General features: G+C 46.6%; 1 protein-coding gene across 1 annotated transcript; it reads right to left on the bottom strand.

Moving 5' to 3' along the window:
* Positions 1-3,270: 3,270 nt before the first annotated feature.
* On the bottom strand, positions 3,271-17,541 carry LOC133047438 (partitioning defective 6 homolog gamma-like). The gene is made up of 2 exons (XM_061130638.1): positions 17,436-17,541; positions 3,271-5,175 (listed from the first exon to the last, which is right to left on the bottom strand). Exons 1-2 carry the CDS (start codon positions 17,539-17,541, stop codon positions 4,355-4,357), a joined length of 927 nt encoding a protein of 308 aa, XP_060986621.1. The 3' UTR covers positions 3,271-4,354.
* Positions 17,542-26,083: the final 8,542 nt, after the last annotated feature.

Raw genomic sequence — 26,083 nt, forward strand, 5'->3', positions numbered from 1 at the left:
TGTGTGTGTAGTAATATCCCATTGTGTGTGTGTGTAGTAATATCCCATTGTGTGTGTGTAGTAATATCCCATTGTGTGTGTGTAGTAATATTCCATTGTGTGTGTATGTACAGTAATATTCCATTGTGTGTGTGCATAGTAATATTCCACTGTGTGTGTGCGTAGTACTATCCCATTGTGTGTGTGTGTAGTAATATCCCATTGTGTGTGTGTAGTAATAACCCATTGTGTGTGTGTGTAGTAATATCCCATTGTGTGTGTGTAGTAATATTCCATTGTGTGCGTATGTACAGTAATATCCCATTGTGTGTGTTTGTGTAGTAATATTCCATTGTGTGTGTGCATAGTAATATTCCACTGTGTGTGTGTAGTAATATCCCACTGTGTGTGTGTGTGTGTGTAGTATATTCCATTGTGTGTGTGTGTGTAGTAATATCCCATTGTGTGTGTGTAGTAATAACCCATTGTGTGTGTGTGTAGTAATATCCCATTGTGTGTGTGTAGTAATATTCCATTGTGTGTGTTTGTGTAGTAATATCCCATTGTGTGTGTTTGTGTAGTAATATCCCATTGTGTGTGTGTAGTAATAACCCATTGTGTGTGTGTGTAGTAATATCCCATTGTGTGTGTGTAGTAATAACCCATTGTGTGTGTGTGTAGTAATATCCCATTGTGTGTGTGTAGTAATATTCCATTGTGTGCGTGTGTACAGTAATATTCCATTGTGTGTGTGCATAGTAATATTCCACTGTGTGTGTGCGTAGTAATATCCCATTGTGTGTGTTTGTGTAGTAATATCCCATTGTGTGTGTTTGTGTAGTAATATCCCATTGTGTGTGTTTGTGTAGTAATATTCCACTGTGTGTGTGCGTAGTAATATCCCATTGTGTGTGTGTGTAGTAATATCCCATTGTGTGTGGGTACAGTAATATTCCATTCTGTGTGGAATTTGCAGTGCTTCCCTGGTAGTTGCTTCAGTTTATATTCAGTTCGTGTGGATAGGCTTGTATGAAGACTGTGATTTGGTTCTGGAGGAATAACACAGACCCTCGGTTTGCCATGAAACACATGTGGGCTTGCTTGACGCGATTGCTGGATCCACTAGAAGCAACACTTGTGTGGAGAGAGCTCTTCCCCCGCCACACTAGCTTGGGATCAAGAGGGTTCAACTCAAGAAATGTTTCCTTATAAAGCTCCCTGGGAAAGGGAATGTGGAAAATGGTGCTTGTTTCATGGAGGGGGCACCATTCCTTAGGAAACTGTCTGGTAAAGCAAAGTTCTCAATTCCTGACGGTTACCTTTTTATGAAGATGCTGAAGAAAATAAGATAAATGAGGAAACATGGAGAAGGAACTTGTGTGTTGACTTGGGAGGTCTTTGGGGTAAGAAATATGTAGCAAGTTGATGTCAGAGGCAGAAAGGAGTAGGTGTGATGTTGGAAGAAAAAGTTAACCACCGAATAGTATTTCTGCCCATCAGGAAACGCTTCTTGAAGGTTATCTGATATTATGATCTCAGCACCAGCATTTTCCAGACATCTTTGTGACTTACCACAAGATGCCACTGCCAGTCTTTGGCTGCTCTGTGTAAAACTGAGACACTACATAACCACTGATTGGTGGACAGGGTCTCCTTGTCGGCTGCAAGGCTGGTTCTCCTGAAGTGTCGCAGGCTCTGGGGCTGGCAACATGTGTCACTACAAGGTCACGTGACCTGCACTCCCCAGCTGGTCAGCCAGGTACCTGCATCTCTGACTCCACCCCTGAGTCAACTCAGAACATGGATCCAGCCTCAGTACCCGCCTCTCCAGCTGCCCCTCAAAGTGTGGGGTCACTCTAGAAGTGCTGCTGGTGTTCCCTCCCAATGGAAAGGGCTGTCTGTAGCCCAGCGTCGGGGAGGGTGTAGTGCAATGCCTCATGCTGGTAAAGCATATGTGCTATTTCTTCCAGGAATTGTTGGTGCTTGTTGCCGTCACCTTGACATTTGTAATTTACCGCATGAGTGGATCTTGATGTATTTATCATTGACAGTACTAGATGTATAAGTGTTATTGGAAATTTTTCAAACCAGGGTGTATTTCCAAACAGCTGCATGGTTAGTTTTTCAGTAAAGCTTTTTCATATTGACTTCCAAAGAAGTTTCTGGACCTAAGACACAACCACCTCCTGTCAAATATGAGTGCAGTTTGTCATTTGAGATGCCCTACTGCCTACTTCAGTCTGATCCCATTTTTCCCTCTGTAAAATGGGACTACTGCTGCTTGCCTGTGAAGAATGTGTGAGCATTAAGGGAACAAACCTGGCACACGAGAGGCACTTGGTAAACATTAGAGGTGTTTCATCCTGAGGGGTAAGTTTATCTCTGCTGATCATTAACACACATTCTCTCTGATATTTAGAACCAGCTGGAAAATATTAAAAGCAAAGAAAGAGTTTTTATTCTTTGATATATAAAAACCAAGAAAACTTTCATGTGTATACAACATAGTTTTTTTTTTTTTTTTTTTTTCTTTTTTTTAAGAAGAAGATTGCAGAAATATAGACTTGGGTAGAAAAATACACTCAAGCAGCTGCTCAAGACAATTTGTAACTCCTAAAATTATGAACAATAGCACACAAATCTCAGCATAAGCCTTTTTTTCCTTTAAAAAATTATTCACATTTGTTTAACAACTTAAGATATGGTAAGAAACATAACTTTCCTTCTTGGTAACACATCTTGTTTTTTGAGAAGATATTCAGTGACCAGCAATAACTTAGTGATAGAACCTTTACCTTAGAGTTTTGGTTCTATGACACTTGTCATAGTAAAAGAAATACTTCCTACTCCTGGGGCCCCAAACTTGGGGGGTCCTAGACCTCAGAGGGGGAGCATCTTTGGTCTTCCCTGTATTTTAGTACCAAAACAGACAGTGATCCTGGCATACAAATAACAAAAACAAAGGTGCAGGAGACCATAGATACTCAGTAAAAGCTATTTATGTCCAATAAATAGTTTCCAAAAATAATTTTCTTTTCACTTAATGAATTCAGGAGAAATAAAAACATTGTGATACACTGTTTGACATGTTATCAAACTGACATCCATAAAGTCAGTTCTGCCACTGACCAGCAGGGAGTGCTAGACCACAGGAGAAGCAGCTGCATAGTTTCCCAAAGGGCAACCTACAAAAATACCTGCATTTACAGGAAAACTTTTTGGGTGAAAGAGTTTAGTTTTCAAAGGATAAATGTAACATTTTCTCCTCAACACTGGGTTGAGGAGCAAAAAATACACTTCATATAAAATTTGGATGAAACATGAATAAACTTTAAGATGACTAAATATGTAAATATTGGTAGAATATCAAAGGGAAGTGATAATGAATTTACTCTGTGTTAAAAATCTTTACATTTCATGTGACTTGTTATTTAAAAGCAAAGATGCAGAACACACACATCTGAATGGCTGAGACCTCTCAGAAGCCCGAGTGACGTGTGGCTGCCTTGGCCACCATTCCTCATGGAAACACGTCATAACCACCCTCAGAGTCACAGTCCCAGGAACTGACTGGTGTTTATCTCAGAGTAGGTAATGGCTTTTGATCACAGATGGTGAGCTGCACCTCCCACTCTCTTCCAAAGTTAAATTCACCTTCAAAGGCCTCACAAAGTTGCCCACAGGGTGAGTCCGCCACCACAACCACCATGACCACTTCACATGGGTTCTCTCTTCCCTGTGAGGTGGCTATTTGAGACAGGACTACAAACTGTGAAATTCTGAAATTAATCCTCTGCAGTCATGCTTAGTACAGGTTTGTGTGCACTTGCTTTTAAATTCCAATCTCTGCCTTCTTGCCACATTCTGCCTTCACAGCCTTCTGGCCAATCAGCAGGATCAGTGCAAGTCTGCAGGAAAGCACAGTGACAACTATTTACTGGGTTGGCCAAAAACTTTCTTCAGGCTTTCCCAGAGAATCTTACAGAAAAACCCGAATGAGATTTTTGGCCAACCCAATACAAAAGTAATTTAAAGGCTTCATTTTAAAAAGTATGTTTTTAAAACTTAAAAATGAAATATTTTCTGCATTTAGGTCATTTCTACCACTTCACAAAGGTGCTGGACCCTATACCTGGGCTAGTATAGACTGTGCATGTGTGTGTATTTTATGTTCTACAGAGAAACTATAAAAATAGTTTTTTGTTTTTTTTTTTCTATTCATGAGTTGAAAGAATAGGGTTATGGATGAAAAAGGAGGGATAAGTAAAAACAACAAATAGGAGGAATGAAGTATACAATTTTTTCTTATTTTAAAATTGGAATAAAATTTTAGAAGTATCTCTCCTTGGTAAACTGAGCTGTCTGGTGCCTGGCCCTACAGGGTGACCGCCGGCCCGTGCTCCTCCACCCCTCCCGGGGGCAGGGCCAGGCTGTGGCGGGGGTCAGAGCGGAGCGAGCTGAGAAGCCTCTGGACGCTGGCCTCTCGCCCGGGGCTGTGCAGGCCGGGCGCCAGGCCCGCGCCGTTGATGCGCGTGAGGCTGCCTGGAGGCGGCCTGGGCGCCAGCCGAGGCTCCAGCACGCCCTCGAGGACCACGTCGGCCTCCTCGTCGCTCTCCGTCTCGTCCGGGGGCAAGCTCTGCAGGACGTGGGCCGCGGGCAGGCTGTGGCGGCTGGCCGTGCTGTCCGAGCAGCGGCCGGAGCTGCCTGAGGCGCGGCTGCCCCGCACCACGTTGTTCCTCTGGTTGGCGGGCTTGACCGTCACGATGAGGTTGTGGCTGTTGGCGATCATCATGTCCGTGACCTGGTCCAGGGTCTTCCCGGCCACCTCGATGCCGTTCACCTCCAGGACCTCGTCGTCCACGGCCAGCAGCCCGGTGCTCTCGGCGAGGCCGCCAGGCACCATGCGGGAGATGAAGACGCCGGGCACCTTCTCCAGCCCCTGCGGGGCCACGCGCACGCTCGTGCCGTCGCGAATGTAGAAGCCCAGCGGCTTCTGGCAGCCGTGCCGGTACAGCCTCACGCGGCGGTGCGTCTCGGGGACGATGTCCACGTCGATGATGGAGGACACGGGGGGGAAGTCGTGCGGCAGGCCGATGTGCAGGTGCGCGCGCCGGCGGGGCCCGTCCTCCCGCAGGGCCAGCGGGCGCCGCCGCCTGGACAGCGAGCCCGCCCCGAAGCTGCAGTGCTCAGCCTCTTCTGGAAGGGCACAGAGAGGACAGTGAGCGCACGGACCGGGGGCGCCGGGAAGCACAAGTCAGGCTGCGCCGAACGCGCAGAGCGTCGGCTAAGTCCTGACTCTCCGCACCTCTCCCCCCACCACCTCTCTGACGTGCTGTGTGACCCCAGAGAGCCTGAGACGGTGAGGAAGTCAAATGGTGTAAAGAACCAGCTAAAACACAAAGCTCCCACGCAGGCCTTGGAGCTGAGTCATCAATTCATTTTGTCACACGTCAGCTTTTGGGAGAGTCTCGGCTTCCTGGATGACATGCAGGCTGCTGCAATAACTCCACTAGTGGTTTTGATGAGCCTACAGCAATCCTGTGCATCAGCCAAACTGGCCCAGCAATATTCACCAGGCAAATGTTGGATGCCAAGTTCAAGCACAATCACCTCCCTAAATTCAGCTCTACAGGCAACCAACAGAATGGTTGGAAGGTTAAGACAACTAACAACAGATGCAAGGTTTAAATGTGCCTGACTGGGTTCTGCAGTTATAGGGGAGCAGAGACACCAGGAACGGCCCCCACCTGGACAACAACTGCAGGGGCAGAGTCTGTCTGATGTAACTAATTTGGAACTTGAGAGTCTGTTGAAGGCTCAACTTCCAAGGGAAGAGCTGGATGCTAATGGCAGTCAATTCTTGGTAATTTCAACTCTTAGCACAATAGCAGCTACCTAGTCCACCCCCAGCACCCTGGCAGGCAGCCGTGCCCTGATCCTGGGGCAGTTTGTGGGACCTGTCCTCCAAACATCAGGTATCTGCTCCAACTACTGATTGCTCCTCCTCCACACAAAGATGTAGAGGGGTGGGTGGCTACTGTTGCACCTCCCTGTGTTGTTGCAAGCCCCTCCCCTTCCACCTGAAGGAACATCCCGGAGAGCGAGAGGACTGGCACCCTTTCTCTCCCTTCATTTTTCACCTTTTCCCATTTTGGGAGCCAAAGTTTAAAGTCCAGGACATTAAAAACAGCTGCATATGTAGGGAAAGACAGAAAGTGACTGTGCATGCTCAAGGAAAGGCTCAGAAAGGACCTTAGAAGACCTTAAGTTCACACTTTAATGTTGATACTCAGCACAGACAGTCTACAGCAATTAAAACAAAATAACAACCGTAGCAAATCCTGGGGAAGGGGTACAATCTAATTTTCAGAGCTACCACATTTTGAATCCCCATTGTTCAACAACAACAGAGAATCGCAAAGCCTGCAAAGAAACAAGAGTGTGCCCTCACTCAAAGGAAAATCATCATAGAAACTGCCCCTGAAACAGCCTGATGGCAGATTTACTAGACAAAGACTTTAAAACAATGGCCTAAGACATGATCAAAAACAAAAAGATACTGGGCAAGTCAAGAAAACAACGTGTGAACAAAATGGAAATATCAATAGAGAGACAGAAAACCTAAAAGGAAACTAAACAGAAATTCTGGAGATGAAATTACAATAATGGAAAGTAGTGAATGGGGGATTCCAAGGCAGATTTGAGCAGGCAGAAGAAGGAATTAGTGAACTTGAAGACAGGACAGTAGAAGTTATCCTTTCTGAGGAAAAACAACAAAAGGTTACAGGAAAGTGAACAGAGCCTAAGCAATCACCTGGACACCATTAAGCAAACTGACATGTAGTTTGCAAGAGTCTCAGAAGGAGAAGAGAAAAGGGTGGAGGGACTATTTGAAGAAACAATGGCTAAAAACTCCCAAATGTGATGAAATGTGCAAATGTAAATGCCCATGCTCAACAGCCTCTAAGTCGGAAGAAGTCAAAGAGACCCAAGATGACAATATAATCAAGCTTAATTAAGACACAATGTAATTTTACATGCTCCAGAACCCAGAAGCAGTAATATGAAAGGAGGCTGGGGCAGACCCAACTGTTGATCTCAGAGAGTCCTGGGTAGGTAGGAGGTGACTGCAGATCACCCTAGGGACACAGATGCTGGTGGCAGTCATTTAGGGGAACTCATTCTGTCACGTGGACTGTAGCACTAGAAAGTGCCATCTTTGGCTTCTCCCTCTAGCTTATTAGCTTCAGGACCCAGCCCCTCCCCTGCCTAACAGTCTGTAGGCACCAGCAGTGGGAGCTGGGCAAGGACACAGCACCACCTACCAGCATGCAGGTTGCCTAAAGACCTCCTGAGTCCACAGCCACTCCTGCAAACACCTTCTCCACCAGAAGGCCCTGGCATCACACACTGGAGCTACATCCAGTGTTCCCCTAGGCACACTGCAGCTAGAGACTCAGGACCCAGCTCTGCTCACCAATGAGCCTCAGAGCCCCCTGAGTCCTGGCCACCAGCGTACAGACACCAGCCCCAGGAACACTGCAACTAGAGACTCCAGGACCCAGCTTCGCCTGCCAGTGGGTAGACCCTGGCCATAGAATTACTGCAGCTTGCCTTATCGGGTCTCAGGCCATCAGCAAGCTGACAATAGTCTTAGGATATCTCAGGATCCAGTCGTCAACAACACTCCGCTCCCAACCCAACAGTGGGATGAAACCTGCTATGAAACCCCAATGACCTTTCAGTGAGAGGCCTCAGGATCTGGCTTCAACCACCAGTGAGCCAGAACTAGCCCCTGGACCCCCAGTCCCCAGAATCACCCACCTTAAAGCCAACAGCGGCTCTGAGATACCTTAGACTCCTCAGCCAGCTGCCCAAGGAGAAAGTCCCACTCACCAGCAGGCCAGTATCAGCTGTGGGATACTGGAGAACCTACCCACCAACAGGCCAACACTAGATCCAGTAACTCTGGTTCTCCAGCCATCTGTCCATCCTGGAATGAGGCTCTGCCCAACAGTGAGCACCAGACCTGTGAGCAGCCAGGGTTTTGCAGCCAGCTGCCCTGTGACCTGGCTCTGCCACCTGGAGGCCAGCAGTCTCCACCCAGAGTAGAGCCTGGCAAACCAGCAGACGGGGCCAGCTGCACCTACCAGACTGCCCATAGAGTCATCCTGCCGCAACAAAAGGGCCCACAAGCCCTCATGCAGCATATAGCTCTGGTGACCAGAGAGGTGTGTGCTGTGAGGAACATATGACATCTCCTAAAAAAGGCTGCTTCTCTAAGATCAGGAAATGTAACCAACATATGAGATACACAGAAATAAAAACAGCAAATGAGGCAATAGAGGAACAGATTCCAAATGAAAAACAAAAAAAAAAAAAAACAGAAGAACCAAGAGAAATAGAGATAAGCAGTTTACCTGGTAAATAGCTCATGGTAATGATCATAAAGGTAATCAAAGAACTTGGGAGAAGAATGGATGAGCAGATTGAAAAGTTAGAAGTTTTAAACAAAGAGCAAGAAAAAATAAAGAATGATCAGAGATATACAATAACTAAAATGAAAATACACTAGAAGGAATCAACAGCAGATTAAATGATGCAGGTATGGATCAGCGAGCTGGAAGACAGAGTAGTGGAAATCAGAGTAGTGGAAGCTGAACAGAAAAAAATGAAATGAGGACAGTTTAAGAGGTCTCTAGAATAATATCAACTGTACTAACAGTTGCATCAAAGGGGTCCCAGAAAGAGAAAGACGGACTGAAAATACACTTAGGATATACTAGCTGAAAACTTCCCTAACCTGGGAAAGGAAGCAGACATCCAGGTCCAGGAAGTAGAAAGCCCACACAGGATCAATCCAAAGAGGATCACACCAAGATAATTTGTATTTAAAATGGCAGAAATTAAGATAAAGAGAATATTAATGGCAACATTAATATTAAAGGCAAAAGCAAGAGCAACACACAAGGGACTTTTCAGCAGAAACTCTGCAAGCCAGAAGGGAGTGGCACCATATATTTAAATTGATGACAGGGGAAAACTTACAATCAAGAATATTCTACTTGGCGAGGTTCTCATTCAGATCTGATGGAGATCAAAAGTTTTACAGCTAGGCAAAAGCTAAAAGAGTTCAGCACCATGAAACCAGCCTTACAAGAAATGTTAAAAGGACTTCTTTAAGCAAACAAGAAAAGACTACAACGAGAAACATGAAAACTACTAAAGGAAAAAAGCTCACCAGTAAAACCAAATATATAGGAAAGATAGTAAACCTACCACATACAATGGTAGTAGGAAAGTTAAAAGACAAAAGTAGTATATCATCTGTATCTGCAATAGGTAGTTAAGGGATAGAAAAAAAATATGTAAAATGTGATGTCAAAATAGTAATTGTGGGGGGAGGGGAGTGAAACTGCAGAGTTGTTTAAATGTGTTTGGAATTGTGAGATCAACAATTTATCATCCCTTATGGTAACCACAAACCAAAAACCTATAATACAAACAAAAGAGAAAGTTTTCCAAATATAACACTAAAGATGCTATCAAAAGACAAGGGAACAAAAGAAGAAAGGATCAAAAAAGAGCTACAAAACAACTCAAAATTAACTAAAATGACAATAAGTATGTACCTATTAATAATTACTTTCAACGTAAATGGACTAAATCCTCCAATCAAAAGATGCAGAATGGCTGAATGCCTACAGAAACAAGAGCCATGTGTATGCTGCAGGAGACTCACTTCATATCTAAAAACACACACAGACTGAAAGGGGATAGAAAAAATTTATTCCATGCAAACGGAAATGGAAATAAAGCCAAGATAAGAATACTAGACAAAATAGACGTTAAGATAGACTGTAACAAGTAACAAAGAACAACATTAAGTAATGATCAAGGTATCACTCAAGTAAAAAGATGTAATAGTTGTAGATATATATGTACTCAATGCAGTAGCACCTAAATACAGAAAGCAGATATTAACAGACATAAAGGGAGAGACTGACAGTAGCACAGTAATAGTGAGGATCTTTACCATCCCACTAACATCAACAAGGGCTTCCCTGGTGGCTCAGTGGTAAAGAATCCGCCTGCCAATGCTGGAAATGTGGGTTCAGTCCCTAGGTTGGGAAGACCTCCTGGAGAAGGAAATGGCAACCCACACCAGTATTCCTGCCTGGGAAACCCCATGGACAGAGGAGCCTGGCAGACTGCAGTCTATGGGGTTGCAAAGAGTCAGACACAGCTGAGAAACTAAACAACAACAACATAAACAGATGAGACAGAAAATCATTAAGGAAACTGGTCTTAGATGACACATTAGATTACATGGACTTATATAATTCCACCCCAAAGCATCAGAACATGCGTTCTTTTCAAGTGCACATGGATAGATCACATGCTGGGCCATGAAATAAGTCTTCACAAATTTTAAAACATTGAAATCATGTCAAGCATCTTTTCCAACCACTATATTGCTGCTGCTAAGTCGCTTCAGTCATGTCCGACTCTGTGCGACCCCATAGACTGTAGCCCACAAGGCTCCCCCATCCCTGGGATTCTCCAGGCAAGAACACTGGAGTGGGTTGTCATTTCCTTCTCCAATGCATGAAAGTGAAGTCTCTCAGCCATGTCCAACCCTTAGCGACCCCATGGACAGCAGCCTACCAGGCTCCTCTGTCCATGGGAGTTTCCAGGCAAGAGTACTGGAGTGGGGTGCCATTGCCTTCTCCAAACCACTATGCTATGAGACTACAAAACCAACTACAAGGAAAAAAAAAACTGCAAAAGACAAAAACATGTAGAGGCTAAACAATATGCTACTAAAGAACCAATGGATCTTTAGTAAGATGAAATAAAAAAATGTTTGGAGACAAATGAAAATAAAAACACACTGATCCAACATCTATGGGACACAGCAAACATAAGAGAGAAGTTTACAGTAATACAAGCTTACCTAAGGAAACAAGAAACATCTCAGACAACCTAACCTTTCATGCAAGGGAACTAGAAAAAGAACAAACAAAACCCAAAGTTAGGAGAAGGAAATAAACCATAAAGATCAGCAGAAATAAATGAAATAGAGGCTTAAAAAATAGAACGAATGAAACTAGGAGCTGGTTCTTTGAAAAGATAAATAAAATTGATAAATTTTTAGCAAGACTCATCAAGAAAAAGATATCAAAAAACAAAATTATAGGCCAATATCTCTGATGAGCATAGACACTCATATTCTCAACAAAACGTTAGCAAACTGAATCCAACAATATATTAAAAAGATCATATACTACGATTACACAGGATTCATCCCAGGGAAGCAAGTATGGTTCCACACTCACAGATCAATCAATGTGACATTCCATTTTCACAAATTTGAAGGATAAAAATCATAGCATCATCTCAATAGATGCAGAAAAAGCTTTGACAGAATTCAACATTTATGATAAAAACTCGCCACAGTGGGTATAGAGGGAACATACCTAAACATAAGAAAGGTTAGACCTTGCTTTCATCACCAGTCACATCCACAACTGGGTGTTGTTTTTGCTTTGGCTCCATCTCTTCATTCTTTCTGGAGTTATTTCTCCACTGATCTCCAGTAGCATATTGGTTACCTACCAACCTGAGGAGTTCATCTTTCAGTGTCTTATCTTTTTGCCTTTTCATACTGTTCATGGGGTTCTCAAGGCAGGAATACTGCAGTGGTTTGCCATTCCCTTCTCCAGTGGACCACATTTTGTCAGAAATCTCCATTGTGACCCCTCCGTCTTGGGTGGCCCTACATGGCATGGCTCATAGTTTCATTGAGTTAGACAAGGCTGTGGATATGACTGGAGATGAAGGCAAGGTCCAATGCTATAAAGAGCAATATTGCATAGGAACCTGGAATGTTAGGTCCATGAATCAAGGCAAATTGGAAGTGGTCAAACAGGAGATGTCAAGAGTGAACATCAGCATTTTAGGAATCGGTGAACTAAAATGGACTGGAATGGGTGAATTTAACTCAGATGACCAATATATCTACTACTGTGGGCAATAATCTCTTAGAAGAAATGGAGGAGCCATCATAGTCAACAAGAGAGTCCGAAATGCAGTACTTGGATGCAGTCTGAAAAATGACAGAATGATCTCTGTTTGTTTACAAGGCAAACCATTCAATATCACCGTGATCCAAGTCTATGCCTCAATCAGTAATGCTGAAGAAGGTGAAGTTGAACAATTCTATGAAGACTGACAAGACCTTCTTGAATTAACAACCAAAAAGGATGTCCTTTTCATTATAGAGGACTGGAATGCAACAGTAGGAAGTCAAGAAACACCTGCAGTAACAGGCAAATTTGGCCTTGGAGTACAAAACGAAGCAGGTCAAAAGCTAACAGTTTTGCCAAGAGAACGCACTGGTCACAGCAAACACCCTCTTCTAACAACACAAGAGAAGACTCTACACATGGACATCACCAGATGGTCAACACCAAAATCAGAATGATTATATTCTTTGCAACCAAAGATGGAGAAGCTGTATACAGTGAGCAAAAACAAGTCTGGGAGCTGACTTTGGCTCAGATCATGAACTCCTTATTGCCAAATTCAGACTTAAATTGAAGAAAGTAGGGAATACCACTGGACCATTCAGGTATGACCTAAATCAAATCCCTAATGATTATACAGTGGAAGTGATAAATAGATTTAAGGGACCAGATCTGATAGACAGAGTGCCTGATGAACTATGGACAGAGGTTTGTGACATTGTACAAGAGACAGGGATCAGGACCATCCCCAAGAAAAAGAAATGCAACAAAGCAAAATGGCTGTCTGAGGAGGCCTTACAAATAGCTGTGAAAAGAAGAGAAGCCAAACGCAAGGAGAAAAGGAAAGGTATACCCATTTGAATGCAGAATTCCAAAGAATAGCAAGGAGAGATAAGAAAGCCTTCCTCAGCAATCAGCGATCAGTGCAAAGACATAGAGGAAAACAATAGAATGGGAAAGACTAGAGATTTCTTCAAGAAAATTAGAGATACCAAGGGAACATTTCATGCAAAGATGGGCTTAATAAAAGATATAAATGGTATGGACCTAACAGAAGCAGAAGATATTAAGAAGAGGTGGCAAGAATACACAGAAGAACTGTACAAAAAAGACCTTCACAACCCAGATAATCACGATGGTGTGATCACTCACCTAGAGTCAGACATTCTGGAATGTGAAGTCAAGTGGGCCTTAGGGAGCACCACTATGAACAAAGCTAGTGGAGGTGATGGAATTCCAGTTGAGCTATTTCAAATCCTGAAAGATGATGCTGTGAAAGTGCTGCACTTAATATGTCAGCAAATTTGGAAAACTCAGCAGTGGCCAAAGGACTGGAAAAGGTCAGTTTTCATTCCAACCCCAAAGAAAGGCAATGCCAAAGAATGCTCAAACTACTGCACAATTGCACTCATCTCACACGCTAGCAAAGTAATGCTCAAAATTCTCCAAGCCAGGCTTAAACAATAAGTGAATGGTGAACTTCCAGATGTTCAAGCTGGTTTTAGAAAAGGCGGAGGAACCAGAGATCGAATTGCCAACATCCGCTGGATGATTGAAAAAGCAAGAGAGTTCCAGAAAAACATCTATTTCTGCCTTATTGACTATGCCAAAGCCTTTGACTGTGTGGATCACAACAAACTGTGGGAAATTCTGAAAGAGATGGGAATACCAGTCCACCTACCTGCCTTTTGAGAAACCTGTATGCAGGTCAGGAAGCAACAGTTAGAACTGGACATGGAACAACAGACTGGTTCCAAATAGGAAAAGGAGTACGTCAAGGCTGAATATTGTCACCCTGCTTATTTAACTTATATGCAGAGTACATCATGAGAAATGATGGGCTGGATGAAGTGCAAGCTGGAATCAAGATTGTTGGGAGAAATATCAATAACCTCAGATATGCAGATGACACCACCCTTATGGCAGAAAGTGAAGAAGAACTAAAGAGCATCTTGATGAAAGTGAAAGAGGAGAGTGAAAAAGTTGGCTTAAAGCTCAACATTCAGAAAACAAAGATCATGGCATCCAGTCCCATCACTTCATGGCAAATAGATGGAGAAACAGTGGAAACAGTGGCAGACTTTATTTTTTTGGGCTCCAAAGTCACTGCAAATGGTGACTGCAGCCATGAAATAAAAAGATGCTTACTCCTTGGAAGAAAAGTTATGATCAACCTAGACAGCATATTAAAAAGCAGAGACATTACTTTGCCAACAAAAGTCAAGGGTATGGTTTTTCCAGTGGTCATGTATGGATGTGAGAGTTGGACTATAAAGAAGGTTGAGCACTGAAGAATTGATGCTTTTGAACTGTGGTGTTGGAGAAAACTCTTGAGAGTCCTTGGACTGCAAGGAGAAATAACCAGTCCATCCTAAAGGAAATCAGTCCTGAATATTCATTGGAAGGACTGATGTTGAAGCTGAAACTCCAATACTTTGGCCACCTGATGCGAAGAGCTGATTCATTTGAAAAGACCCTGATGCTGGGAAAGATTGAGGGCAGGAGGAGAAGGGGACAACAAAGGATGAGATGGTTGGATGGCATCACTGACTCAATGAACATGAGTTTGCGTAAACTTCAGGAGTCGGTGAGGGACAGGGAGGCATGGCGTACTGCAGTCCATGGGGTCACAAAGAGTCGGACGTGACTGAACTGAACTGAAGAAAGGTTATATAGGATAAGCCCACACCTAACATCCTACTCAACAGTGAAATGCTCAAAGCACTTTCCCTAAGATGAGGAAGAAAACAAGATTGCCAACTTTCACCAGTTATATTCAATATAGTATTAGATGTCCTAACCAGAGCACTAAGACAAGAAAAAGCAAAAGAGAAATCCAAATTGGAAAAGGAGAAATAAAACTGTCACTATTTAAAGATAACATGATCTTCTACATAGAAAATCCTAAAGATGCCACCAAAAACCTACTAGAGCTCATCAATTAATTCAGTACAGTTGCAGGATACAAAATTAATATTCAGAAAACTTTCATTTCTATGTATTAAGAATGAACTATCAGAAAGAGAAGTTAAGCAAACAGTCTCATTTATAGTCATATCAAAAAAGAAATAGATTACATAGGAATAAATCCAAGGAGGTAAAAGACCTGTGCTTGGAAAACTAGAAGACCCTAGCAAAAGAAGTTGATGATGACATAGATAGAAGGAAACATGCTGTTGATTGGAAGAGTCATCATAATACTGTGAAAATAACCATACTGCTCAAGGCAGTCTACAGATTTAATGCAATCCCTGTCAAAATACCCATGAGACTTTCCATAGAACTAGAACAAATAATTAAAAAATATGTGTGGAAACACAGAAAACCTGAATAGCCAAAACAATCTTGAGAAGAACAGAGCTGAAGGTAACATGCTCCCTGAGTCCAGGCTGTTATAAAGCTATACTAATCAAAACCAAATGGTACTGGCACAGAACAGACACAGATCAATGAGACAATAAAAAGCCCTCAAATAAAGTGTGGGAGGCAGGTGGCTGTGGCCTTGGCCAAGCCGTGCCGGACCTCAGCCCCTGACCTCACATCTACAGGCCACGCTTCCACCCACCCACTCCCCGCTGTTCCTGTAACTGCTCAAGCTGGGAAGCTCCAGACAGATGTAGCAACCAAGGTGCATTCTGCCCGCCTGGCAGAAAGCCCCCGCCCCAGCGCTTGGCGGGGTGTCCTCAGCTTTTTCTGCCGATTAGGCTAGGCCTGCGGGGAGGGGAAGGCCTCTCTGGGCGCCCCGCCTGCCGTCCAGTAAGCTGGGTCTGCTGTCCTCCGCCTTGTGCTGCTGACTCAGTTTCTCCAGACACAAGCTGAGGCGGTCTCCTTTCCTCCCAGCAGAGTTAGCCGGCTTTAAAGCGTCATGGAGAGAAGGAAGAGCTCAGGAATGAGTCTGATCACTGTCAGGATCACAAGAGAGCCCCCGTGACTCTGCTGCATGGTCACCGGAGGAGCACCCAGACCCACAGCACAGGAAGTGGTGCGAGCAGACCGCTGGCTTCTGCGTAAAAGAATTCTACAAATGAAGGGATTCCAGACACAGAAATGAGAGGACAGAGGGGAAAGGGGGGGGGGGGGGGGCGAGTGGCCTGAGAACATCCTTCTACCTTTCAGTGACGCATACCACACAGGCTGAGAAGCTCACATGGGGACTTTAATTAGCCATCACCCAGCTGCGTGCAAACACCGCCTCCAGTCTGAGCTTGTCCAGGGTATATAAGGCCCAGCACCTCCCCTGCCCATGATTAAGCAGACATGCAAACCTCCCGGAAGAGCTGCACCACTGGATCAAACACAAGTCAGAACGAGTCTATTCTTAGAGACACTGGAAACGTTAACATTTAAATGAAAAAAAAAAAAAAAAAAAGCCTGCCACATAAGCTGAAAAATAAAATGTGCCACATATTGCAAAGGAATCTGAAACTCCTGCAGTTTTCTTTCCTCACACACTTTGTCCTGAAGCCTCAAGACCTGTCTCCTTAGACTGTTTTCCCTCAGTGCCCCTGATAAACTCAGTTCCTGCAGTGACCAGAACTCCCTGTAGGGTACCCCCCAACCCCATGCACTCAGCTCTCTCTACCCCCAGCTCATTCGATTCGCTGGGCTGCAGGGACTCAGATGGCACTTCCAGATGCTCCGTCTTGGCCCCCCCAGCCCCACTCCCCGTTTTCCTCAAAGGAAGCCGTCCTGTGAGCCCCCATCTCCCCCAGGAGTGCAGTCCCTGGGCTTGCTGAGCCCCTGTGGGAGGAAGCGTGGTGGACGGCTCCAGTGGCACCCAAGGGCCACACACTGACTGTGCGCCAGGTGTTGCTCTGGCATCATGGTTGCTTTTATCAGGGCTGGTTCCAGAATCAAAGGAAGTTTAAAGAGGATTTTGAAGAAATGACTCAAAATAAATGCAGAGTCAGGTGTAGGGCAGTGAGTCTTAAAGATCTCCTAGCAGTAAACTGCTCTAAGGATCAAGGATGCATGGCTTGGGAGCCGAGAGTGAGCCCGGCACTTGCCAGTCTGTGTCCATCTGTCCCTTCCTGCCCTGCAATGGTTCAGCTAGTTCTGGAACCAAGATCTTGGGTGGGGCTGGGGTTGGGCTCAGGCCAGTCAGGACCCCTCTTGGAGCTGTGGTCCTAGGACCCCTCCTAGAGGTAAACCTGCCTTTCAATTCTTTCTGGGAAGAAGGGGCTGCTTCAGGGTGTGGCACCTCCCAACAGCAGACACAGCTGTTCTAGCAGGGGATGCATAGGCTCTGGGGGGCTCGCCACGGACACTCAGCATGTGTCTAAGCATCTCTGCTAATCATCCCAGCAGGGAAGCCCTGGTAGCCCTGGGTCACTGGGCCATCTGGGGGACGAAGGAAGACAAGTCCACTGTCTGTGCCATCTGCAGAGACGCCTGCAGACCAGTGTCAGGAGCCTGGGAGGAGGGTACCTGGAGGCAGGGCTGAGGGCCGCTCACAGGGCTCCCGGGGTATGGCCTTCTCAGTGGCTGTGAGCTCCACGTCCCAGGGCAGGCAGGGGCCCTGAACTGTGTCCATGAACTAGAGTTGGCCTTTGGGGCTTGTACTTCTCAGGTGACAACATCTGTTTTAACCAGCACAGAGGTGTCTTGTATGCTTGTGTTCTGCTCCCAGTTGCTTGATTTTCTTGTTTTTTTTCCCCTCCTCCTTCCACAAGAGATGCCAGTTGCCTGCCTGCCCCCTGCCCCCGCCCACCCCCCTGCAACTTCAGCAGGACAGGCTCTGTCAACCCTGAGACTGGCTCTCGGTTGACCAAACTGTAGATGGTGGTCAGCAGGTCCCAGGCAGCGGCCTCCACCTACATCGGGGCCAGGGACTAACCAGCTTCCTAGCCTCTCTGTCTCCCACATAGGTTGGGTTGTGGGATGGCCAGCAGCCTCCTCCTCCCCCAACCCCAAAAGCTGACTGAGTGACAAAGCTTCCTTATAATCACACCTGTGGATCCACCCTTTTTGGTAAACTCTAAGACTCTTTGGTCCCTTATTATTAGCAGTACTCAATTATAACCAACTTGTGGCAGAGTAGCACCTCGGGTCCTACATCTGCCAAGCAGGTGACAGGTCTGGAAGCTGCCCTGGGGTGCTCAGGTAAGCATCAGCCGCAGGCAGGTGGGCTGAGACACACCCGTCAGCTAGATGTGCAGACGGCCAAAGAAACCTGAAAACAGGCAGGGCACAGGTGCCCATCGAGGGCTGGGAAGGTGGGAAGGAGCACCTCCAACTCATACGGTGGTGGTGGGGGGTGGAGGCTAGAGCACCAGTTGGGAGAAACCCTCCCTAACAAGCTCGCCAGTCTGCCAGCCCTGCTTCCCTCTCAATTTAAAACATGTTCTTTCAAAGTAAACCCCTCTCATGTGAGCTTCAGAAAGGCTGGGCACTTGACAACAAGCTTTCTTTTGACGAAAAACAAAACAAAACAAAGTAAGTCATTCCTGGGTGTCTGAGGGCTCAGGCCCCTTAAATGGCCCAGTGCTGTCAGCCCTCCATGTCTGTGGGTTCTGCATCCGCATCCTCTTCAGTCCTCAGTTCAACTGAATCCGTGGACGTGAGACCACGGATACAGAGGGTCAGCTGTTCTAGTGTTCCCCTGGGTACTGTTTTTGGTAACTTGGACATAGAATTCTTTAGACTGCTCCCCACCCCAAGTCCAGGGTACAGAGTGTGTGTTGCTGGCCCTGATACACAAGGAGACACAAGGAAGGAATCAGCAGGATAGAGTTTAAATTTTCCTTGGAAAAACCCCAAAGCCATAACCCACTGCTTGGTTACCCCTGTCGGGGTATCTTCTTCCCATGAGAACTGTCTCAGGCCGTGCCTGCCTGTTCCCCTGTGAACCCCTCGAGCAGGTGAGCATGGATGCAGCTAGAGGGTATCCCCACCCCAGGAGGATGTTTCCACACCACCCTCCTCCCCTGCAAAATCTCTAAGACAGAGGAGCTTGCAGGCCCCCACGCCTGCCCCAGTCCATGCCCCAGCACCAGGTGGCACCGCCCAGCTGTGTATTTCACCAGCCCATGTTCCTCCCCTGAGCGTTTACCTTGAAAGTGCTTTCTCGAGATAACATTCACATAACGTAAAATTCCCCATTTAAACCACTTAAAAAATGCACAATCCTGAGGTTTTAAGTAAATTCACAGTGTTGTGGAAACACCACCACTATCTAATTCCAGAGCATTTTCATTACCCCAGAAAGAAACCCCACCCTTCAAAATGCCCTCCTCCCTCCAGCCCCAAGCAAATACTCACCTACTGTCTGTCTCTATAGTCTGGACACTTCATATAAGTGGACTTATACAGTATGTGGCCTTCTGTGTCTGACTTTTTTCAGTGAGCATTATATTTTCAAGTTCATTTCTTATCTACAGCTGAATAATATTCCGCTGTACAGATGGACCACATTTTAAAAATTCATGCATCCTTGATGGACACTTGGCTTGTCTCCACTTTTGGCCTTTGTGAACTGTGCAGTGTGAATGTTCTTGTGTGGACACACGTGCTCATTTCTCTTGGGTAGATAGCTAGGAGTGACATTGCTGGGTCATATGGTAACCATAATTTCAACTTTTTGAGGAATCGCTGAACTATTTTCCGTGGTAGCTGTGCTATTTTATATTCCTATCAGCAGGGCCTGAAGGCTCTAGTTTCTCCACATTTGTTTCTTGTTGTCTTCATCTTTTCATGTGCTTATTGGCATCTGAATATCTTCTCTGGAAAAATGTCTGTTCAGATCCTGTGCCTTTTTGTCATTGGTGAGAATTTTCTTTCTATTCTAGATACAAATATAAGATATATGACTTGGGTTTTCATTTTCTTGATAGTGTCCCCTGATACACAGAAGTTTTACATTTTGATGAGTTCCAGTTTATCTAGTTTCCCTTCTGTTGGGTGTGCTTTTGGTATTATATTTAGGAAGCCATCGCCTAACCCAGGGTCATGTCCCTGTGCATTTCCAAGTAAAGCAGCAAACAAAAGTAGCTATGGCCCTGGTTCTGAAAAACAGAAACATAAATAACACCATGTGTGCAGGATCTGGTCTGAGGAGCTGTTTTCTGTCTGCCCTGCAGAAGAGGCCCAACACAAAATACCATGCCTTAATAGAAGTTGCTGGAACCAGCATGATGAGAATATGAGCAATGCAGCCACACAATGCACAGAGTCCTAATTTGAAAAGTTAAGCACGACGTTCCCTCCCAGTTTCCCAGCCTCATGTGAGGGTGACGCCTGCCAGGAGGCTGAACAAGTTTACCAGGAAGACAAGACTCCGTGTTTTCTGTTAAAAATTTCCTCAAACAGATCAATCTTGAAAGCACCTCAAAGTGAAAATAAAGTCAACTCTGAAACACCTTTCTTTGCCAAGAGGAAGCCATGCCCAAGTTCTGCGAGATGTTTGATCTGTTCCCCAAAGAGTCAGCTGAGATGCCGTCAAAGCCCACTGTGAGCAGTTCTAGGTCCTGCGTGGCCAGTTCTGGGCAGCACCCAAGATTCTCCACCGAGATTCAGGGTCCAGATTGCTGGTGGGACCTCTGAGGTCAATGACCAGTGAAACTTTATGGCTTCAGGACATGGAAGAAGCCAGGCTGAGGCCCAGCTGGGTCACTGTAGCCCACGGAGTGGCCCTGGGACTCCTATCAATTTTCAAGTGGAGTCAGGCATCTTCGCCTTTTGAGGCATTGACCTCCGCGTACCTCTGGAGTTTTCAAAGGATGTGAGGCCTCCGGTCGCAATGAGGTGGGGAACGAGGTCTTTCTCTGTGGTCCCCACAGGGGATTCAGACATCCTTTCGTCTTGTGAGATGCAAGACGAGACTGCATTCAAGTCACTGCAGGGATATCCGGCCTTATTTCGAGTCAGGGCATCTCGGTGTCCATTCCACTGGAGGCCGCAAATTCAGGGTCCCTCTCACATACTTATAGCAGAGGGAAGCCTCCTTTTGAGGTGCTTGTGGTAAGTTGGTATTCCTCTGGAGTCGAAGCCAGGCACTAACTTTTCATCTCGAGTTGATGTTTGGTCCACGGAACACTTTCGTTTTGGTACAGTGATCTCAGGAACCCTCTAGCCTTGAAACAGTGTTCTTGGGGTGACTCTGGATTGCCATCAAGGAAATGAAGGCTCCTTTCATGTTTGATGTGCAACATGGAATTGCTGGGCACGCAATGCAGGGGAATCGGGCCTCATCTCGGGGCGAGGGGGAAGTCTCATGGTTTTTCTCGAGTTGCGGCAGGAACCTACGGTATATTATCGACTTACGACGGGGATGGCCCTTCCAAACACGTGTTTGTTCAGCAATGTCAGGACTCTTGCCTGGTTGCGAGGGACAACTCGGGATACTCCTCGAGGCTTGGAAGGGCAATTGGGACGCCTCTCCACCTGAGGCGGGAGACCAAGAGTCCCTTTCCACGTGACACAGGGATCCTGGGACTCCTATCAATTTTCAAGAGGAGTCAGGCATCGTCTCCTTTTGAAGCATTGATCTCCGCGTACCTCTAGAATTTTCGAAGGATGTGAGGCCTCCGGTCGCGATGAGGTGGGAAACTAGGTCTTTCTCTGTGGCCTCCACAGGGGATTCAGACATCCTTTCTTCTTGGGAGATGAAAAACGAGCCTTCATTCAAGTCACTGCAGGGATATACGGCCTGATTTCGAGTCAGGGCATCTCGGTGTCCATTCCACCTAAGGTCGCAAACTCAGGGTATTCTCACATACGTATAGCTGAGAGAAGCCTCCTCTTGAGGTGCTTGTTGAAAGCTGGTATTCCTCTTGAGTCAAAGCCAGGAACCAAGCTTCATCTCGAGTTGATTTGGGGTTTACAAAGCACTTTCGTGTGCTACAGTGACCTCAGGATCACTCTAGACTTGAGACAGTGTTCTTGGGGATTCTCTGGTGTGCCATCAAGGAAATCAAGGCTCCTTTCATGTTTGATGTGGAACACGGAATTGTTCAGCACGCAAAGCAGAGGAATCGAGCCTCATCTCGTGGCGAGACAGAAGTCTCATGGTTTTTCTCGAGTTGCGGCAGGAACCTGGGGTATATTCCGAGTTACTACGGGGATGGCCCATCCAAACACGCTTTTCTTCAGCAACGTCAGGACTCCTACCTAGTTGCGAGGGACACCTTGAAATTCACCTCGAGGCTTGGCAGGGCAATTGGGACGCCTCTCCAGGTGAGGCGATAGAGCCAGTGTCCCTTTCCACGTGCAACAGTGTTCCTGGGACTCCTATCAATTATCAAGAGGAGTCAGGCATCGTCTCCATTTGAGGCATTGATCTCCGCGTACCTCTGGAGTTTTCAAAGGATGTGAGGCCTCCGGTCCGGATGAGGTGCGAAAATAGGTCTTTCTCTGTGGTCTCCACAGGGGATTCAGACATCCTTTCGTCTTGGGAGATGCAAGACGAGCCTGCATTCAAGTCACTGCAGGGATATCTGGCATTATTTGGAGTCAGGGCACCTCGGTGTCCATTCCATTTGAGGCCGCAAACTCAGGGTCCCTCTCACATACCTATAGCTGAGAGAAGCCTCGTCTTGAGGTGCTTGTGATAAGTTGGTATTCCTCTGGAGTGGAAGCCAGGGACTAACCTCTCAACTCGAGTGGATTTTTGGTCCACCGAGCTCTTTCGTGTTGCTACAGTGACCTCAGGATCCCTCTAGCCTTGAAGCAGTGTTCTTGGGGTTTCTCTGGAGTGCCATCAAGGAAATCAAGGCTCCTTTCATGTTTGCTGTGCTACACGCAATTGCTCTGCACGCATTGCAGGGGAATCAGGCCTCATCTCGCGGTGAAGGGGAAGTCTCATGGTTTTTCTGGAATTGCGGGGGAAACTGGGGTATATTCTCGAGTTACGACGGGGATGGCCCTTCCAAACACGTGTTTGTTCAGCGACGTCAGGACCCCTTCCTAGTTGCGAGGGACAACATGGGATTCTCCTCGAGGCTTGGCAGGGCAATTGGGACGCCTCTCCAGCTGAGGCGGAAGACCAACTGTCCTTTTCCACGTGCCACAGGAATTCTGGGACTCCTATCAATTTTCAAGAGGAGTCAGGCATCGTCTCCTTTTGAGGCATTGATATCCGTGTACCTCGGGAGTTTTCAAAGTATGTGAGGCCTCCGGTCGCGATTAGGCGGGGAAGTAGGTCTTTCTCTGTGGTCTCCACAGGGGATTCAGACAGCCTTTCGTCTTGGGAGATGGAAGACGAGCCTGCATTCAAGTCACTGCAGGGATATCCGGCCTTATTTCGAGTCAGGGCGTCTCGATGCCATTCCACTTGAGGCCGCAAACTCAGGGTCCCTCTCACTTAACTATAGCTGAGAGAAGCCTTCTCTTGAGGAGCTTGTGCTAAGTTGGTATTCCGCTGGAGTCAAAGCCATTGACTAACCTCTCATCTCGAGTTGATGTTTCGTCCATGGAGCTCTTTCGTGTTGCTACAGTGACCTCAGGATCCCTTTAGCCATGAAACAGTGTTCTAGGGATTTCTCTGGACTGCCATCAAGAACATCAAGGCTCCTTTCATGTTTGATGTGCAACACGGAATTGCTCTGCACGCAATGCAGGGGAACCGGGCCTCATCTCGTGGCGAGGGGGAAATCTCATGGTTTTTCTCGAGTTGAGGCGGGAATCTAGGGTATATTATCGACTTATGACGGGGATGGCCCTTCCAAACACGTGTTTGTTCAGCGACGTCAGGACCCCTTTCTAGTTGCGAGGGACAACATGGGATTCTCCTCGAGGCTTGGCAGGGCATTGGGATGCCTCTCCATCTGAGGCGGAAGACCAAGTGTCCCTTTCCACGTGCCACAGGAATCCTGGGACTCCTATCAATTTTCAAGAGGAGTCAGGCATCGTCTCCTTTTGAGGCATTGATATCGGCATACCTCTGGAGTTGTCAAAGAATGTGAGGCCTCTGGTCGCGATACGTTGGGTCACTAGGTCTTTCTCTGTTTTCTCCACTGGAGATTCAGACATCCTTTCGTCTTGGGAGATGCAAGACGAGCCTGCATTCAAGTCACTGCAGGGATATATGGCCTTATTTCGAGTCAGGGCATCTCGATGCCATTCCACTTGAGGCCGCAAATTCAGGGTCCCTCTCACTTAACTATAGCTGAGAGAAGCCTTCTCTTGAAGCGCATGTGCTTAGTTGGTATTCCTCTGAAGTCGAAGCCAGGGACTAAGCTCTCATCTCGAGTTGATGTTTGGTCCACGGAGCTCTTTCGTGTTGCTACAGTGACCTCAGGATGCCTCCAGCCTTGAAACAGTGTTCTTGGGATTTCTCTGGACTGCCATCAAGGAAATCAAGGCTTCTTTCATGTTTGATGTGCAACACGGAATTGCTCTGCACGCAATGCAGGGGAATCGGGCCTCATCTCGCGGCGAGGGGGAAGTCTCATGGTTTATCTCGAGTTGCGGTGGGAACCTGGGGTATATTCTCGAGTTACGACGGGGATGGCCCTTCCAAACACGTGTTTGTTCAGCGACGTTAGGACTCCTGCCTAGTTGTGACGGACAACTCGGGATTCTCCTCGAGGCTTGGCAGGGCCATTCCGACGCCTCTCCAGCTGAGTCGGGAGACCAAGGATCCCTTTCCATGTGCCACAGGAATCCTGGGACTCCTATCAATTTTCAAGAGGAGTCAGGCATCGTCTCCTTTTAAAGCATTGATCTCCGCGTACCTCTGGAGTTTTCAAAGGATGTGAGGCCTACGGTCGCGTTGAGATGGGGAACTAGGTCTTTCTCTGTGCTCTCCACAGGGGATTCAGACATCCTTTCGTCTTGGGAGATGCAAGACGAGCCTGCATTCAAGTCACTGCAGGGATTTCCGGCCTTATTTCGAGTCAGGGCATCTCGGTCTCCATTCCACTTGAGGCCACACACTCAGGGTCCCTCTCACATACCTATAGCTGAGAGAAGCCTCCTCTTGAGGTGCTGGCGGTAAGTTCGTAATGCTCTGGAGTCGAAGCCAGGGACTAACCACTCATCTCGATTTGATGTTTGGTCCACGGAGCTCCTTTTTGTTACTACAGTGACCTCAGGAACCCTCTAGCCCTGAAACAGTGTTCTTGCGGTTTCTCTGGAGTGCCATCAAGGATATCAAGGCTTCTTTCATGTTTGATGTGCAACACGGAATTGCTCTGCACGCAATGCAGGGGAATCGGCCTCATCTCGCGGCAAGGGGGAAGTCTCATGGTTTTTCTCGTGGTGCGGCGGGAACCTGGGGTATATTCTCGAGTTATGACGGGGATGGCCCTTCCAAACTCGTGTTTGTTCAGCGACATCAGGACTCCTGCCTAGTTGCCAGGGACAACTCGGGATTCTCCTCGAGGCTTGGCAGGGCAATTGGGACGCCTCTCCAGCTGAGGCGGGAGTCCAAGGTCCCTATCCACGTGCCACAGGAATCCTGGGACTCCTATCAATATTCAAGAAGCGTCAGGCATCATCTCCTTTTGAAGCATTGATCTCCGCGTACCTCTGGAGTTTTCAAAGGATGTGAGGCCTACGGTGGTGATGAGGTGGGGAACTAGGTCTTTCTCTGTGCTCTCCACAGGGGATTCAGACATCCTTTCGTCTTGGGAGATGCAAGACGAGCCTGCATTCAAGTCACTGCAGGGAAGTCCGGCCTTATTTCGAGTCAGGGCATCTCGGTCTCCATTCTACTTGAGGCCACACACTCAGGGTCCCTCTCACATACCTATAGCTGAGAGAAGCCTCCTCTTGAGGTGCTGGTGGTAAGTTGGTAATGCTCTGGAGTCGAAGCCAGGGACTAACCTCTCATCTCGAGTTGATGTTTGGTCCACGGAGCTCTTTCGTGTTGCTACAGTGACCTCAGGTTCCCTTTAGCCTTGAAACAGTGTTCTAGGGATTTCTCTGGACTGCCATCAAGGACATCAAGGCTCCTTTCATGTTTGATGTGCAACACGGAATTGCTCTGCACACAATGCAGGGGAATCGGGCCTCATCTCGCAGCGAGGGGGAAGTCTCATGGTTTTTCTCGAGTTGCGGCGGGAACCTAGGGTATATTCCCGAGTTACGACGGGCATGGCCCTTCCAAACATGTGTTTGTTCAGCGATGTTTGGAC

Source organism: Dama dama, chromosome 27 (genome assembly GCF_033118175.1).
Source record: "Dama dama isolate Ldn47 chromosome 27, ASM3311817v1, whole genome shotgun sequence".
NCBI classification, from domain to species: Eukaryota; Metazoa; Chordata; class Mammalia; order Artiodactyla; family Cervidae; genus Dama; species Dama dama.

Bases quoted from the DNA above. Each gene is read 5' to 3' on its own strand.
- LOC133047438 (XM_061130638.1), bottom strand. From the start codon at position 17,541: ATGGACACAGTTCAGGGCCCCTGCCTGCCCTGGGACGTGGAGCTCACA. The intron at 5,176-17,435 runs GTACCCTCCTCC...GTGCCCTTCCAG, and splicing joins GCCCTCAGCCCTGCCTCCAG to AAGAGGCTGAGCACTGCAGC.